The 17,091-nt window shown below is 41.5% G+C and overlaps 1 protein-coding gene across 2 annotated transcripts in view; it reads right to left on the bottom strand.

Annotated features, from left to right (window-relative positions):
- LOC134958452 (interferon-induced very large GTPase 1-like) overlaps positions 1–17,091 on the bottom strand; it is a 168,606-nt gene that overhangs the window by 104,955 nt on the left and 46,560 nt on the right. The window contains exon 4 of one of the 2 annotated variants that reach the window (XM_063941073.1): positions 1,793–9,654. The exons of the other annotated variant lie outside the window; for it this stretch is intronic. Within the exon in view, the coding sequence (XP_063797143.1) occupies positions 2,573–9,652 (7,080 nt within the window). The 5' untranslated portion in view covers positions 9,653–9,654 and the 3' untranslated portion in view covers positions 1,793–2,572. Of the gene's footprint in view, positions 1–1,792; positions 9,655–17,091 lie in introns of those variants that run through there. 2 annotated transcript variants of the gene reach the window in all.

Raw genomic sequence — 17,091 nt, 5'->3', positions numbered from 1 at the left:
CCCACGGATCTGTTTGTTTGCCGTTTCCCCCCGAACCTTTGCTAACAGGAGGTTCTTCTAGAGGTGCTGGTCTTGGTTCACTTAGCGCTAACAGATAGAGAAAGAGCGCCTGCCCTAGGCATAGGCAAATGAAGGCATTTGGTATGCCTAGGGGCACAAGCAGCTTCTGCTGATTAAAATGATATGTGACATGCCTATATTGTGTGTGTGACTGCGGCTGTATCTGCATATGAAATGCTAGGTTACAGTGTATTCCTGGAAATCACTGTAAAGTAGCATTTCATATGAAGATACAGCCACAGTCACACACAGAATATAGGCATGCTGCATATCAGTTTAATCAGAAGCTGCATGTGCATCCTAACCACATAATAATGCAAATCAGATGCATTTTAATAAAAAAAGGCATCCGACGTTAGCAGAGCTGCCACCTGATTCATGCCAGGCATCTCTTGCTGCATATTGAGGCAAGATGTATGAGGACATATCTGTATCCGAGCAGAGGTCAAAGTGTTAGCGGCCATGTGAGTGCTGTGTGCGGGTGGATTGGTTGTGCAGTAGTGTTTGGCATATGTGTATAAGGGCATCAATAATGTGCAGCATAAGTGAAAGGGGCATTATGTGTATCAGTATGTGTATAAGGGCATTAGTAATGTGCGGCATATGTGTAAGGGACATTATGTGTATAAGGGCATTAATAAAGGTTGGCATAATGTGTAAGGCGCATTATGTTTGTAAGGACAGTAATAATGTGTGTCATATGTGTAAGGGGCATTACTGCGTGGTATTATGTGTATAAAGGCATTCCTAATGTGTGGCATAATGTGTATAAGGTACTCAACTGTGTGGTGTAACATAGAAAGGGCACTACAGTGTGGTCTAATGTGAATAAAGAGCAACATGGTGTGGTGTAATGTGAATAAGGAGCAATTAAGTGTGAAGTAATGTGAATAAGGGGCACTACTGTGAGGTGTAACATATATAAGGTAAAGTGGTAATCCTGTGTGATGTAACGTGAATAAGGGACACTATCACATCATAAAATATGAATAAAGTTGCACTAGTGTGTGGTGTAATTTGAATTGGGGGTACTATTGTGTGGCCATGCCCCTTCCCAGCAAGAACACGCCCCTTTTTGAGCTGTGCGCAGAATATACGCACTGTTCCTATTTAAAATACAGGGGGTAGGAGCACCAAAATGAAGACTGCTAAGGGTGAGTGGGGATAATGCTGGTAAAGAGGTGCAGGGTCAGAGGTGGAACTAGCATCGCTGCTAGGGGGCACCAGCCAAAATCTTGCCTAGGGCATCATATTGGTTAGGGCTGGCTCTAATATATATATATATATATATATATATATATGTGGCAAGGGGCATCATAGCATGAACTTTCCCTAGGATCAATTTAGTAATGCCCCTTCCTCGTGAGGCATGCGCCTTATGTCCCAAATTGGAAAAATGTGGGGGGTGGGGGTGGTCAATTCTGTCACAGGGCACCAAAGTCTACTTACGGCTCTGATCCTCAATACTTGTATGAGAAGGCACGTGCTTCTCAACCGCAGAAGTAAACTTAGATTCTAAAGAAAAATAATATCAAGCTGTAGAATAAAGCCATTTGAAGATACCATTTATTGGCAGGACAAGTGAGAGATGGTGTTCCCAAAATATAATTTCAGATCTAGTAAGACTCAATGGACAACCAACACACACACACAAAAACAAACAAACAAACTACCATCGTTGTACACCAATAGTAATGTAGAGTTACTATAGTAAGAGACAGTCCTGGGAATATTGAGTTTGCATGCGTTTATTTATCCATTCCATTTTACAAGATTGCAAAACAAAAAATAAATGCAATTACATTTAGTTTTTTAGCCTAGCTAATAAACAATATTCGAGGACATTGGTATTTTTTGTCCCCCGAATGAATTGATCATTGAGAACATGCATGATCGGTAATTGCACTGAGCAGTGCATGACATAAGCATAATCACAATAACAAGAAAGTAAAAAAAAAAAAATGCATTAAGTAAGCAGAGTTTGCCTAAGTATTTACACACACTGCTATCACATGCTAGTTATAGTGCTATATAGCCAAGAAAAAAAAATCATGATGATCATCGATATGTTTATATACATGACTTGTTATAAGAAGGGGAGGTCTTATAAGAGGAGTCGGAGCATTCAAAGGTCATCGAGAGCTGCAAGTAATTAATTAATTATCTTCTGAAGATCATAATCACATTGTTGTCGTCGTCGTGTCCCCCCATGGTACTGATTACTCTTCATCTTCTCCCAGCCAACTGTTGTTCAATTCAGTGTTCTACTGCACATCTACAATAACTCAAGGTCTACATCTACAATGTTTGCAAGATCACAGTAATCACTGAATATATATTGTTTCAACGTACTTCAATATTATGTATAATTAGTCTTCGATTACACTAGTCTTTCGATTAGTCTTCAAAATTCTTTTTACCCCCTAAATGATCCGTTTACAGTAGAAGCATAAACTGATCTTTGATGCTCATTGTAGGCTTACCCTACAGGCTCTTTTAAAGTTTGTAAGATTTACATTAGTTTCTCTACCTCCAAAATGACAGCCTGCTTCTGTATACTCTTCCATTGTGAAGGGACAGTCCCTTTATCTGTAAATCGCAATTTATAATGATTTTCTAAATCAGACTGGAAGTGGCAGATCACCCATTTCCAGTAAGATAATGCGGAGTTGTCTGGCGTAATAGACCAGTTACTGTAAGGAGGTCCAGCGTCACTGTAGGTTTTGTAGGGAAATTGCTTGTCGTCACTAAGTATAAATACTAAATCACTGGATACAAGAGTGGAACATATATCTGTGACAAAGTGATCTGTTTTATGCCATTTGCCACAATCGATAGCTCGAGGACGATGGAACTTCACACTGTGCTTTCCATCATGTCCAGCAATAGTATTCGTACAGACTGCACCACAAAAGGGACACTTTTCCCAGCACCCCTGAAACCCACTAAAGAGTATTTCAAGAATCTTTATTTTCATATTGAGCAGATGACAGTTGGAAAAGTCACGTTTTAGGTCTTTCACCACAATTTCCATAGCCTGTGTCATCGCCTCTTTTAGAAAATCTATATCTGTTATGTTCTGATATTTCACACTTTTGAGGTCAGCACTGGACAGATTCACCTCACTTCCAAGCCTTGAGCAGAAAGCATCCAGCCACGAGCTGACATCGCCACGTCGGTCTGTGACCATTACAGCTGATGTATCTATAGCCTTTATTATAAGGTTTCTGAAGTGATCCACATTAATGTGTAAGTTGACGGATATCTTGGTCTTGTTATCATAATATTGGTCAATACATTCCCCAATAAAGGCTTGAATTGCTGATTTAGGATCAGTGACATAATTCATATAATCCTGGAAGTTCTCTTCCTCTGCCAGTGACTTAAGTAGACAGAACTCCAGTTTTGATCTGTTCCCATTCAGAGCAGGGTGGTTACTTTTCATGGCACCAGCTAATTGGATTGCAGACCTCTCATACACTCCTTGCTGGACGGAGTCTTTAATTGTGTTACACAGGAAGTCAGCCAGTGATGCGATTTGTATTGTTCCTTCACAAGAGATTTTAAAACTCTGCCAGAATTGTTTTCTTTTACTTTGTAGATAGACAAGAGGATCATTGGCTTTTCTAAATGCATCATTAATCTGGATAAATCTGTGGGCAGCCTTTTGGCACAAGAACAGAGACACATACAGAATGTATTCACGTTTATATTTAAACTTACTGTCTAACATTGAGCATACTTCTGCATTTAGGATGTTTAGAATTTCATGAAAGTAAATAAGCTGATAATCCATTTTTTGCTGCTGTTTTTGACCTATATATTCGTCTATTCGCTTGTGTAGAGCATGGGTGACACTTTCTATGTGTTTCTGGTTTGCAAATGAAAGCGTTTCAGGCAGCACATAATACTTGCGTTTAGTTGAAATGTACTTGGAGAACTCCTCAACTAAGTTTGTCCACTTATAAGAATTTCTGATTGTATCGACTAGATCGGTCTCTCGCTTGAAGCGTTCTAATAAAACATTTTCCATATGCATTTGGATTGGCGGGGGTTCAAGGGTCCGCATTGCAGCAGCTGCTCCGCTAATGCACATATTCCACATTTTATTGAATTTTTCCAGCAAGTCTTCATCATTTAAGTTTTTTCCTTTCAAGGCCAGGGCCATTTTTCTGCTTTCTACAAACATTTGTTCCTCATATTTCTCTTTTAACTCATTTATTTTTCTATTGTCCCTTTTTAAAGTAATTAGTTCATCTGCTTTTTTCCTTATCTCTTCTATGAGTTCATCTTTAATAGTAGCGAGCCTGTGTTCTGTATTCACTTTCCATTGAACTAGTATGTCCCCATCTTTTTCATCGTTAAAAAATTTCTTTAAATCTTCCAAAATGGTTTTGAATTCTTGCTCAAACTCTTTTTTTAGAGACATTACATCTACAAATTTTATTTCATCCTTATTAATTTGGTTATTGATTTTGTTTTGAAGTGTCAGCATGTGTTCTCTCAGTGTCCATGCCCATTGGCTGTATTTCACTTCCAGTTTGTTGTAAGCTGCAATCTCAAGAGAATTCTTGAAGCTGAAAACAAAATTCTCATTAAGCAATGCGTTCCACAGGTCGTTAACACGTGTTTTGAACATTGAAATGCTCAACATTTTTTGTTGTGCTTCCCGTTTTGCAGAGTCGAGTATGACCTGTCTTAGTGTTTGCACATTTTGGCTGTAACTTGGGTTTGGAGGAGCCATTGGTGGGTCCCCTTCCCAGAGGTGGGCAAAGTAGTGAATTTGAGCGTTTACATCAAATTTGATGACATCATTAAAACAGGTTACATCACATTGCTCTTGCTGTGCAGCACACAATGTCATCTCATCCAGTTTTTCCTGTAGTTTTCTTCGTCCCTCCATATTTTTCTCTTTGGCTGTGATTTCTCCGACATTTTGATGAACAAATAGACAGCTGGGTTGTAGATTGACTCTTTTCATTCTCAGAAATGCTTGGACAGCAATCTGTAGGATGTCTTGAATTTCAGAGGGATTTTCCCCAAAAATGTTAATGACTGTAAGGTTACCCAGGCCAATTACAAATGTGGCCAATTCATTGTCATGATTAAGTGCATTTCTGTTTGACAACTCCACAGCTCTTAACCCCTCTGTATCTACAACAAGAACATAGTCAAAGGTCATCTCATGTCTTAGTTCTTCATCTACCTCTATAAGCTGCATAAATGCTCCTCTAGTACATCTCCCAGCACTTACAGCAAACTGCAGCCCAAACATAGCATTGAGTAATGTGGACTTACCTGTACTTTGTATACCCAGTACAGAGAGGACATAAAGCTTTTTGTCTCCTAGTATTTTTATCAGTTCATCCAGAATAGACTGAATCCACCTCAGTGGCACATGGGCAGCATCTCCATCCATCAACTCAACCGGATACCCAGAGACCATAAGATGTGCCACAATTTTTGGCAAATGGGAAAAACTTTTATTCTCTTTAGGGAAGGTTTCTAATGCTTCATAGATTTGGCCAAGTTCTCTCAGAATGTGTTCAAGCCCAAATGTTGACATATTGATCTTCATTGATAGTTTTTCTAAATCTTTGCCCATTTTTTCTATAATCTGTTTATTTTTACCTTTTTGCTTTTCCTTCTTTATATTTGACCACACATTGTGGTACTCCTGGTATAGCACTGAAAGAGTGTTTGAAGACAAGTCATCCAAATACATTTTAAACCACTGGAGAAAATACATTTGTGAGCATTGAACATTTGACTGTAGAATCTGTAGAAAAGTTCTCATGAAATCATTGAGAGGAAAAGCTCTTTGTAGTTGTTGGTTTCTTATTGTATATTTTTGAGACTCAATGTCACTACGTTGTTGCTCAATGCTCTGGTTGCTTTTCGTCTTCAGTCGAGTCAGTTCTTTGTCTTTCATGCACCACTTGTGCCAGAGATCACCCTGTAAAGGAAGAAATTCGCTCTTTGCTTCCAATACATTTTTTTCTTTGAACAGAGAGATCAGAACCTCGGCTTGTTCTCTGCTTTGCTGGCATTGTTCTTTGTCTTCATCAACCATAAATCCATGAGCTCTGGCAATGCTGCCACATTTGCTGAGCGAGTACCTTCTTTTTAAAGTAGGTAATAATGATTGTATCGCTGATGTTACATCTTGTAGCAATTCTGCTTCATTTCTATTTTTTATACCTATTTTTCTCCTCAATCCAGGTGTAGGTTGACAGTGTTCTTTATCTGCAAGTAAACAGATTAGTGGTATGGAGGATTTCCATAATTGTTGTAGCACTTCTTTTGCCCGTGTTTCATTTGCATCTAAATCACTGAACATAACTACAATGACAGAAGAAATTTGAAGCAAGAATTTTACCTGTTGATCATGGTCTCTGGCATCCCCATGAAGATTAGTGAGTGCTATACAGTCATCAAATGTGTCATCCTCCTTCCCACCTGGACAATACCAGGCAATCTCTGTGACACCGTTCATCAGCACAGAGTTCTTGGTGCTTCCTTTGCAGTGGCGGTGGTAGAAGATGTCATGTCTTTTTTTACTCATCAGCAAATTGATTATCTGGGATTTGGAGGATGTAGATGGGCCAAGACGAATAAAGGATACAATGGGAATTTCTGTTTCCTTAATAAATTTGTCATTATATTTATCATTCTCTGCGTTTTTGACACTCTTCGTTTTCCACTTCTTTTTAACTTCTTGAAAAGACCAAAGTGGGAACTCAATAGAATTTCGGTTGGGATTGGTTACCAAAAGTGGTACAGCAAACTGACAAAGTGATAGTTTTGTATAAATATACTGTCTCATATAATCATTAGCACAATGAAAAATAGCCATCTGGACATCCATAGGGTGAATTGTTTGTTTATTACTCATCCTCTGATTTTTAAAATCTTCACTAAAGTCACCAAGGAAATCTTCAAAGTTATCCTGAGATGTGTACAGGTTATGATCTTCATTGCTGGTGTTCTCCTGAATGGGATCACCATTGACTCTACATTGAACATATCGTGCGCGATAATCCAACATGAGCAATTTTTGCAAAAAATGAAAAGCAAGTTGTTTTTCTTCCAAAATTTGTGTTTCACAGAGAGAAGATCTACAGATCTTATGAAAATCAGCATTCTTCATTTTTTGAGGATAATACTTGTCAAGATTCAGTCTACTCAGTAATTGCAAAAATTGTGTATTCATGCTGCTGCAGTCCATATCTTCGTCATTTGTCATATAGGTTACTCTTTCTTGGCATACATGAAGTTCATGTTCAATTTCATCGGTTTTAAATTCTTTTTTTGTGTGTCCGTAGCTAAAGGCTCTTAGATCATCTTCCATTTTACTCCAATCACAGTATTTTGAATGTTGTTCAATTATATCACTGACATTGGGTGAAAGACAGCCTGCCAGGTGTTTTCTCATAAAATGTAAACGTTCTTGTTTTTGTTCCAGAGAGATTTCTTTATATTGACCCGCAGATGTCAAACCTGTGTACAGGACGAATGCTTGAGCCCGCTGAGCTGATTGACTTCTGATGTTTGTGTACTTCTGATAGGCTTTTTGCATCTGATTTTTCAGAAACTCAATATCTTTAGATTCTAAAAGGTCCCGGAAGTTGTTATTTTCCATACAATATCCAGAATTATGTGCAATGCAGAGGACCAGTAATTCTGTGTCGATTTGTTTCATCTTCCTCATAGTTCTCAGGAAGGAATACAATGAGAGACTGATGTCTATTGTAGCTTTAAGCTTTGCTTGTTGATGTTCTTCTGTGGAGGCCTTCAAGGCAACACTAGCATGTAGAACATCATCCATTGAATGCTGTAAAACATCAATGAGCTCCTTAAAATTGGACACTGAAATGCGATCAAGTTTACCCTTCTCAGAGTCATAAATCCAACTCATAATAAATGAGGCATTGGGGAAGTGATCAACAGAATAAATATGAGGCTCGATTAGCTGTTGCAATGCAACTTTTATGAGATATTTGTCTTGTTCAGAACGGGAATCTTTGGATTTCGCAACATTTACTAGATATTCTTGTAGTCCTTTATCCGAAAGACATGAAGTCACCCAAGCACTATAACTTCCCGTTGTTTCGTTGAGTGTCTGTTTAAAGTCAATTAGCTCCTTTAAATGTTGTTTGAAATTGTCAACTTTCCAGGATCTCACAACTCGTAAGAACTGTTTTGTTTTTTCCAAATGATCTACTAGATGTTCTCTCACCATCATTTCAGAGGTGAGACCAGTCACTGATGTGTAATGATCAATTAGGCAGGAAGTAAGTTTGAAACAATCTTTGAACTCATTCTTGTGATTGTCTATGATGATCTTCCATATAGGTATCAGCTGAAACCCTCGGTCTATGACACTCCAGGTTTTGCTACTGGATACAAGTCCTGATTTCCAGTGGGATAGAGAATCAGCTTCTGGTGGACCCCCTGTTTTGGCTACAGAAAACTGAATATTTTTCTGAAATGTGGCTAGTTTAGACCTGTCTACAGAACTCTGTGTATTTGTTGTTGACAGGTCAATGTCTCCTCCACTTCCTGCATAACTAACACCCATGTACACGTTTAGTGCATCAGATGTCATTTGTTTTGCTTCTTGCACCTGACTGGTAACAATTCCTTGCATGGAAGCTTTCCACCAGTATATTCCTCCAAAGTGTAGGGGACCAAGGTTGGCATGCGAGCCAAATCTTTGGAAAAATTCAGCACAACCTGCTGCTAAAAGATGTTTATTTGAGGTTATGTCAAAAAACTTTTCAAGGTGTTTTAATGCATTCAGGGCAGCCTGGGAAAGTCTGAGCTGGTCCTTTGTAAAGTAACAGGAAGCTAGAGGGATGTAGTTATATCTGGTTGTACACACATAAGTCTGCTTACTGGATTCTTTTCTAACTTTGTCAGACTCTTTAGATTTTCCATAACCGATACTGCTGTTCACACCAAAGCCCTTAAAGCCAATACTAATTGAACTATTTAAACTTAACCCAATCTTTTCAACAAGTCTTTGAAATTTTGATTCCTCTTCATGAGATGTAAATTCCTTTTGCTGCAAAAGTGGTTTTTGCTGTGATTGAACTAGTTTGAAGCCTTCTGGAACACAGAGAAGTGGTTCACGTTTCTTAAGAACATCTTCAATGTTTTTTGTTTGGAAAATTCCCTCAAGTGCCAGCCCCCCAGAAGCACATGCAATGATGTCTGCATCACATAAGTGGTCATCTTGTCGACTTTTCCTTATTGATCTCATGTTTAACTGTGTTGGTATCTTAGAAGTTAGTTCATTTTTATTTTTCTGTGACAGACGTGGTTTCGCTTGTGCTTCCACAATCTGTACACTGCTGTCTGCTATATTAAATAGTCTATGCAATGCTCTTCTTTCCCAGGGGTATGTAATGAAATCCTCTAGTAGTGAGAAGTCTTCAGTTGTCACATACTGTAATGTTCGGATAGTTACAATGCCCAGTTCTTCCTCTAGCACGCGACACCATTTTTCAGGATCCAAGCCAGCCTCTGTGAGTTTGATGGCAAGCTCTTTAGTAGCAGAACTTTTATCTGGTTTGTGAGGTTCTGACATTTCTGTGGAAGTATAAAAGATAATGATTAATTCAGGTTATTAACAAGATATGGAGGTTCAGGGGAAATTTAAGGAAAAATTACTTCACAGAAAGGGTAGTGGATAAGTGGAATAGCCTCCCATCACAGGTGGTAGAGGCTAAGACTGTAGGGCAATTTAAACATGCTTGGGATAGGCATATGAATATCCTTACAAAGAATTAAGGTTAAAAAAGGGTTGAGATTGCCTAAAGGATAAAATAAAAAAAAAGGGGCAGACTAGATGGGCCAAGTGGTTCTTATCTGCCGTCAAATTCTATGTTTCTATGTTTAATTGTACTACAATTAACAGATATTTCCTGCTCTTTTGTAAACGAATAATTTAGCAATTCCTTGACACTACCTGCTAATATATAGATGGCCCTGCTACAGGAATTAGCCCAATTTTAATTTTTAGCATAGCAAGAATAGTCTCATTCTCTCTATGGGTCTGATGCAGAGTTGAATGTACGCCCATTTGTGTAACATACTGTATATTGTATAATTTCTTAAACAATGCAGTATTGCAAACACTTTGTGATTGTATATACCCTTGTAAATAGGAAGGCAGTCAGGTACAGACCTGAAGAAACCCTCCCACAAGCTTGGGAGTAGGTGTTACCAGGGCTGTAGAGAGTTTCCCGGGTCATGTGACTAATCACAGAGGTGTGGCCATTCTACCTATCAGACAAACAGATATTGCATTTTATGCTCTGTGTAGTGGCACCGACCTACACCGTGTGAGGCGTCGTTGTGCCCCCCAACGAGGGTCAGATCCAGGGAGGGGATGGGATCAGTGTGATCACAAACCCCCTGCAGATAGGGGAGACTGCTGCATGTGATAGGAAAGAGGGGAGGGGGCTGTGCGGACCTGGGCCCCTTCAAGAAGTCCAGGCCCAGGTTCCCCCCCCCCCCCGGGCACCACCGGGTATTACTGATGCAGGCACCAGAGACTTGTGCATGTACAGTATATGGGTAGATGAAAACCAGCAGCAGGTATTTGCAGGGGCTCTTTGAACATACTCTTTGTATGTACGTATGTACGTATGTACGTATGTACGTCCCTTGAAATTGTAACAGCGATCTGGGTTTTGTTTTTTTAAACAGTGTTTTCTTGCAGATGTACAGTACTACAGATTCCATCACACCAGGATATGCTAATGCTTGTAATTCTACAACTGCCAGTTTACCCAAACACTTAAGGCATGGGTGTGCGAAATGCCTAAAAGCTGTTAGAAATGGGACTAGTTTTTCCAGTGGCATAACTTACATAGTCAATTGAGCGTTATACAGGAAAGGCTAGGACTGTTAAAGTACAGTGTTGGTAGCGGCTTTTGTCAGGGGTCCCCACACTGCTTGTCCCACAGGATTTTGCTGCTACCAGCCAAGATGTGTGTACCTTAAAGCTGGTTACCGTTTGAGAAAGGTGTGGGTGGGGGAGAGATTATGCATTTTTTAGTTTACGGATTTTATTACACTTTCATGAAAAATAGGATTTTAATTACCTTCCGGTAAGTCCTTTTCTCGTAGTCCGTAGTGGATGCTGGGGTCCACATAAGTACCATGGGGTCCACTAGGAGCCATTGGCACTTTAAGAGTTTAACAGTGTGGGCTGGCTCGTCCCTCTATGCCCCTCCTAACAGACTCAGTCCAGAAGCTGTGCTCGAGGAGACAACATACTTCGAGAGAAGGAAATACACAGATAGTGGCGAGATTCATACCAGCTCACACAAACAAGGCAAAACCAGGCTAACAAGCCTGAAAACTCAGCAACCGTTGAAACATTACTCAACCCAGTAAAGAAACGCAGTACTTAAGAACACAGCAGTACTGAACCAAATAACCACTGCAGGATAACGAAGTGCTGGGCGGGCGCCCAGCATTCTCTATGGACTACGAGAAAAGGATTTACCGGTAGGTTTTTAAAATCCTATTTTCTCTTACGTCCTAGAGGATGCTGGGGTCCACATTAGTACCATGGGGATGTACCAAAGCTCCCAAAACGGGAGGGAGAGTGTGGAGGCTCTTGCAGAACTGCTTGACCAAACTTGAAGTCCTCAGAGGCCAAAGTATCGAACTTGTAGAACTTAATAAACGTGTTTGACCCAGATCAAGTAGCCGCTCTGCAAAGCCGTGACACCCCGGGCAGCTGCCCAGGAAGAACCCACCTTACAGGTAGAGTGGGCCTTAACAGATTTTGGACACGGCAATCCTGCCGTAGAATATGTATGCTGGATAGCGAACCCGATTCAGCGAGAAATCGTCTGCTTAGAAGCAGGACACCCAATTTTCTTGGGATCATACAGGACAAACAAACAGAGTCCGATTTTCTGTGATGAGCAGTCCTCTTCACAGATTTTCAAAAGCCCTGACAACATCCAAAGACTTTGAAGCAATTGAGGAGTCAGTAGCCACTGCCACCACAATAGGTTGGTTGATATGAAAAGCAGACACAACCTTTGGAAGGAACTGCTGACGCGTCCTGAGCTCAGCCCCATCTTCATGGAAGATTAAGTAGGGGCTTTTACATGACAAAGCCCCCAATTCCGATACACGTCACGCAGAAGCCAAGGCCAACAAAGTGACAGCCTTCCACGTGAAAAACTTGACCTCAGCCTCTTGTAAAGGCTCAAAACCAATCCGATTGCAGGAAATGCAACACCATGTCAAGATGCCAGGGTGCCGTCGGCGCCACAAAGGGAGGCTGGATGTGCAGAACCCCTTTCAAAAAGGTCTGAACCTCAGGGAAGGCAGCCAATTGTTTCTGGAAGAAAATGGATAAAGCCGAAATCTGGACCTTTAGGGACCCCAATCTCAGGCCCATATCCACACCTGCTTGCAGAAATAGGAAAAACCATCCAAGTTGAAACTCCACCGCAGGAAATTTCTTGGATTCACACCAAGAGACATATTTCTTCCAAATACGATGGTAAGGTTTAGACGTTACTCCCTTCCTAGCCTGTATCAAGGTAGGAATAACCGCGCTCGGGGTACCCTTCCGAGCCAAGATCTGGCGTTAAACCGCCATACGTAGTCATGGTAAGTCTTGATAAGCGAACGGCCCCTGTAGTAGAAGACCCTCCCGAAGAGGCAGAGGCCTTGGATCTTCCAGCAGTAGATCCACGTACCAAGCCCTCCTTGGCCAGTCCGGAACAATAAGGATTGCCAGAACCCTTGTTCTTTTTACAAGCTGTAGAACTCATGGTATGAGAGGAAGTGGAGGCAACACATACATTGACTGGAACACACACAGTGTCACCAGCGCGTCCACCGACACTGCCTGTGGGTCTCTCGACCTGGAACAGTACCGCAAAAGTTTCTTGTTGAGACGCTAGGCCATCATGCCTATTTTGTCAGGAATCTGCATTTTGCATCACGTCACTTACCAGTGCTCTGATGTACTGGCCTCCGGAGGTCACATCCTCAGCCTGGCAGCGTGTTTCATGATTACTTGCAATGCGCAGAGACTCTCCAGTGTGTACCCCAATGTATTCCCACCATCTCCAGAGTATGGGCGCCGCCATGACACCTGCAGTCAGCTGACTTGGTGCTATCCACTCCTGAGCATTGGGCTCTCACATGACTTGATTCTCCAATCCCTGCTGACCAGTGGGTATATAATTAGAGTTCCTGCTCAGTATCATTGCCTTGAACAACGCGTCACATCCTGTGAACAAGCGTCTCCTGGCTTCAATCTTCTGTCTTCAGAGATTCCCCTGTGTATTAGTCCTGTGGAACTACAGGTCCCAGCAGTTTCCAATCTCCAGTTTCCAGTCCCCAGCTTTCAATCTCCTGTTTCCAGCGATCTTCTATTTCTGGCATCTCCAAGTGATCTCCCTGTTCCAGTATTCCTGTGGAACTACAGGTCCTAGCATTTACTCCAGCTTTCCTATGAACTCCTGCCACAGTCAGCCTCCACACTACTTGCAGTAAGAGACTTTCTCCAGGTGTGTCTCACCATTCTCACCTGTGTAGTAATTAACAGCAACTCTGCACTGTGCAATTGCATTCAGCACTTAATCTACTAACTTGCTGCGTCATAGACTGTCTCCTGCTTGGGCCTTGCTTGGCTTAGTGGACGTGTGCCTATATACAGACTGTGTGTATCCTCATTGTTGGTTTCCAATCTATCCAGCTGAGTTATGTATTGCCTATAATCTTGTTTTCAGTGCATCTGTTTCCATCTGCATATTAATTTCTGTTACTGCCGACTGTCAAGTTAATCATCGTTTAGTTACTTTCATTAACTTTCAATCATCAGCATTACCTTTGTGTTCCAGTCACTGTTTATACTCCTGTGTGTTAATAAACATCAATGCTCATATGCGCAGGAACTTTCTACAGCCTCCTCATTTTCTCCACTGCACCACCACTGACCCACTAGTGCCCCCTCCAGGAACAGACAGAGTTACAGACCTGACATATTTGAGGCACGCCCCAACGACTGGTCACCTCTGTTAACACCTCCGGATGGAGGCTCCATTCTCCTGGATGGAGATCGTGTCTGCTGACGAAATCCGCTTCCCAGTTGTCCACTCCCGGAATGAAGATTGCTGATAGCGCCACCACGTGCCTTTCTGCCCAGAGGAGGCTTTTTGTCACCTCTTGACATTGCAGCTCTTCGTTCCGCCCTGTCAGTTTATGTAGGCCACTGGCGTTACATTGTCCGACTGCACCTGTATGGCCCGAGCCTGTAGAAGGTGTGCTGCTTGAAGAAGCCCGTTGTACACGGCTCTTAGCTCCAGGATGTTTATTGGAAGAAGGGATTCCCGACTTGACCACCTTCCTGAGAAGGTTTCCTCTTGGGAGACTGCTCCGCAACCTCTGAGACTTGCATCCGTGGTTAGAAGGATCCAGTTCTGAACCCCGAACCTGCGGCCCTCCAGAAGGTGAGGCAGTAGCAGCCACCAGAGGAGTGAAATCCTTGCTTTCGGTGACAGACTATTCTCTGGTGCATGTGTAGGTGAGAACCCGACCACTGGCCTGGCAGATCCAGTTGGAAAGACAGAGCATGAAATCTTCCGTACTGTAGAGCCTCGTAAGAGGCAACCATCTTCCCCAGAAGGTGAATGCACTGATGAACCCACACCCGGGCAGGCTTCAAGATGTCCCAGGCAATTGATTGTATCACCAACGCTTTTTCCACCGGCAGAAACACCCTCTGCACCTCCGTGTCGAGGACCATCCCCAGGAAAGATAACCTCCATGTTGGCTCCAAATGTGACGTTGGAAGGTTCAGGATCCAACCGTGCTCCCTGAACAGACGAGTCGTGAGAGCAATGGACTAACAACTTCTCCCTGGATGATGCCTTTATCAGCAGATCGTCCAGATATGGAATTATGTTCACTCCTTGTCTGCGGAGGAGAACCATTCTAATTACTCTTTTAAAAGGGAATTCAGGGCCTAATTCAGACCTGATTGTAGCAGCAAATATGGTAGCTAATGGGCAAAACCATGTGCACTGCAGAGGGGACAGATATAACATATGCAGAGAGTTAGATTTGGGTGGGGTGTGTTCAAACTGAAATCTAAATTGCAGTGTAAAAATAAAGAAGCCAGTATTTACTCTGCACAGAAACAAAATAACCCACCCAAATCTATCTCTCTGCACGTTACATCTAACCGCTCCCCTGCAGTGCACATGGTTTTGCCCATCTGCTAACAAATTTGTTGCGAAGATCAGGTCTGAGTTAGGCCCTCAATCGGGAGCGAGGTTTAGCAAGGTAAAATCTTGCATACCTCATGGACAATTTTGGCTTAGCATGGGTATGCACGCTCCCAATACCATGGTAGAGTATCAAATAAAAAAATAAAAAGTGGTTGTAGGGTTTCCAACACTGAAAACCCAGTGGCCCCTCCATTTTTGCACTGGGGAGGGGACTGCTGGGACCATATATTACACAAGACACTGTAAAAACACCAAATCCATGGACTCATTATCTGCTGCATTGATTATTGCAATAGTCTCATTACCGGTCTTCCCAAAAATAGACTTGCACCATTACAATCCATTTTGAATGCAGCTGTGAGGCTGATCTTCCTCACCAACCATAATGCACATCCTCTGCTGATACACCCTGTCAGTGCCTCCATTGGTTACTGATATTCTACTCAAATACTTTTACTGTACTTTCACACAAGGCTATTATCCAGACTGCACCAATACACAATACATCTCATCCCCGCCCTGCACAAGATCGGTGTCTCTCATCCACATGTATTACTCACTCCCACTCACAAGTACAGGACTTGCTTTTGGGCTGCACCCACTCTGAGGAATGCCCTCCTATGAACAATAAAATTCTCCTCTAGTTTCCAAACCTTCAAGCATTCCCTGAAAATGCACCTCTTCAGACAATCAGATTCCAGAACCACCCATGTAAAACTTCAAACTGTAAGCTTTCCTACCCAATTACATCCCCTCTATACAGTCCACACGTTATGGGGTAAATTAACTAAGGCGGGAGATTTTTAGAACTAGTGATGTTGCTCATATCAACCAACCAATCAGATTCTACTTAACATTATCTAGCTGCTTCTAGAAGATAGACTCTGGTTGCTGCCCATAGCAACCATCACCAGTTCCAAAAATCCCCCACCTTAGTAAATTTACCCCTCTGTCTTTCTTCATTTTCACATCCTCCTGACCCCAAGTCAACATTACTGTTTTACCATAACATACTGGCCATTAAGAATCTTTGCAGTCTGGCAGGAACCTTATGCAATAGGCAGCACCTATCCTTGTGTATCAAAGTCTATTTCCCTATAGATTGCAAGCAGGGCCTTCCTACCTCTATGTCTGTTATTACCCAGTTTTGTTCTATTTCTGTTGCACCAATTATAAACCACGACAGAACATTCTGCGTTGTATAAGAAATGGTTAATAAATAAACTAAACACCTTATTTCCAGGTCATCCTTTAGGGATCAATATTAAGACAGAAATAGTGGAAAGTAAGTGCAGTTCTATAGGAAAAGGATACCAATCTTAGACAAACCAACTCACACTGTTGTCCAGTTATTAGCAACTTACAAGTTTGGTCAACTCCGGACAACTAATTGTTCATATATGTGCACCAACGGTTGAATGGGCCTGAGAACTTTCTTAGAATGACAATTATTTAGTAAGGGTACATTGTCTGGTTTGGAGATGTAGATTTATAGTGTCTTTTAAAAAAACCTACTAGCACCTCCAAAAATTTAAGGATATTTATTTGAAATGAACCTACTTAATATATTATAGTATCTGCTGGTCACTGACTCACTATGCTTACCTTCTAAGTTGTGCTAACTCACAAGTTGTAAATATAGGTCACTGTTGAAATCATCATCACCTGGTATGTGTAGTATACCAATAATTGTTCACTTAGGAGATATCTGCTTAGAGAGGTAAAGTAATACCATAAATCTGTTCAAAAGAAT

The sequence above is a fragment of the Pseudophryne corroboree genome, chromosome 9, assembly GCF_028390025.1.
Source record: "Pseudophryne corroboree isolate aPseCor3 chromosome 9, aPseCor3.hap2, whole genome shotgun sequence".
Taxonomy (NCBI): domain Eukaryota; kingdom Metazoa; phylum Chordata; class Amphibia; order Anura; family Myobatrachidae; genus Pseudophryne; species Pseudophryne corroboree.
This window is presented reverse-complemented; position numbering and strand designations above follow the sequence as displayed.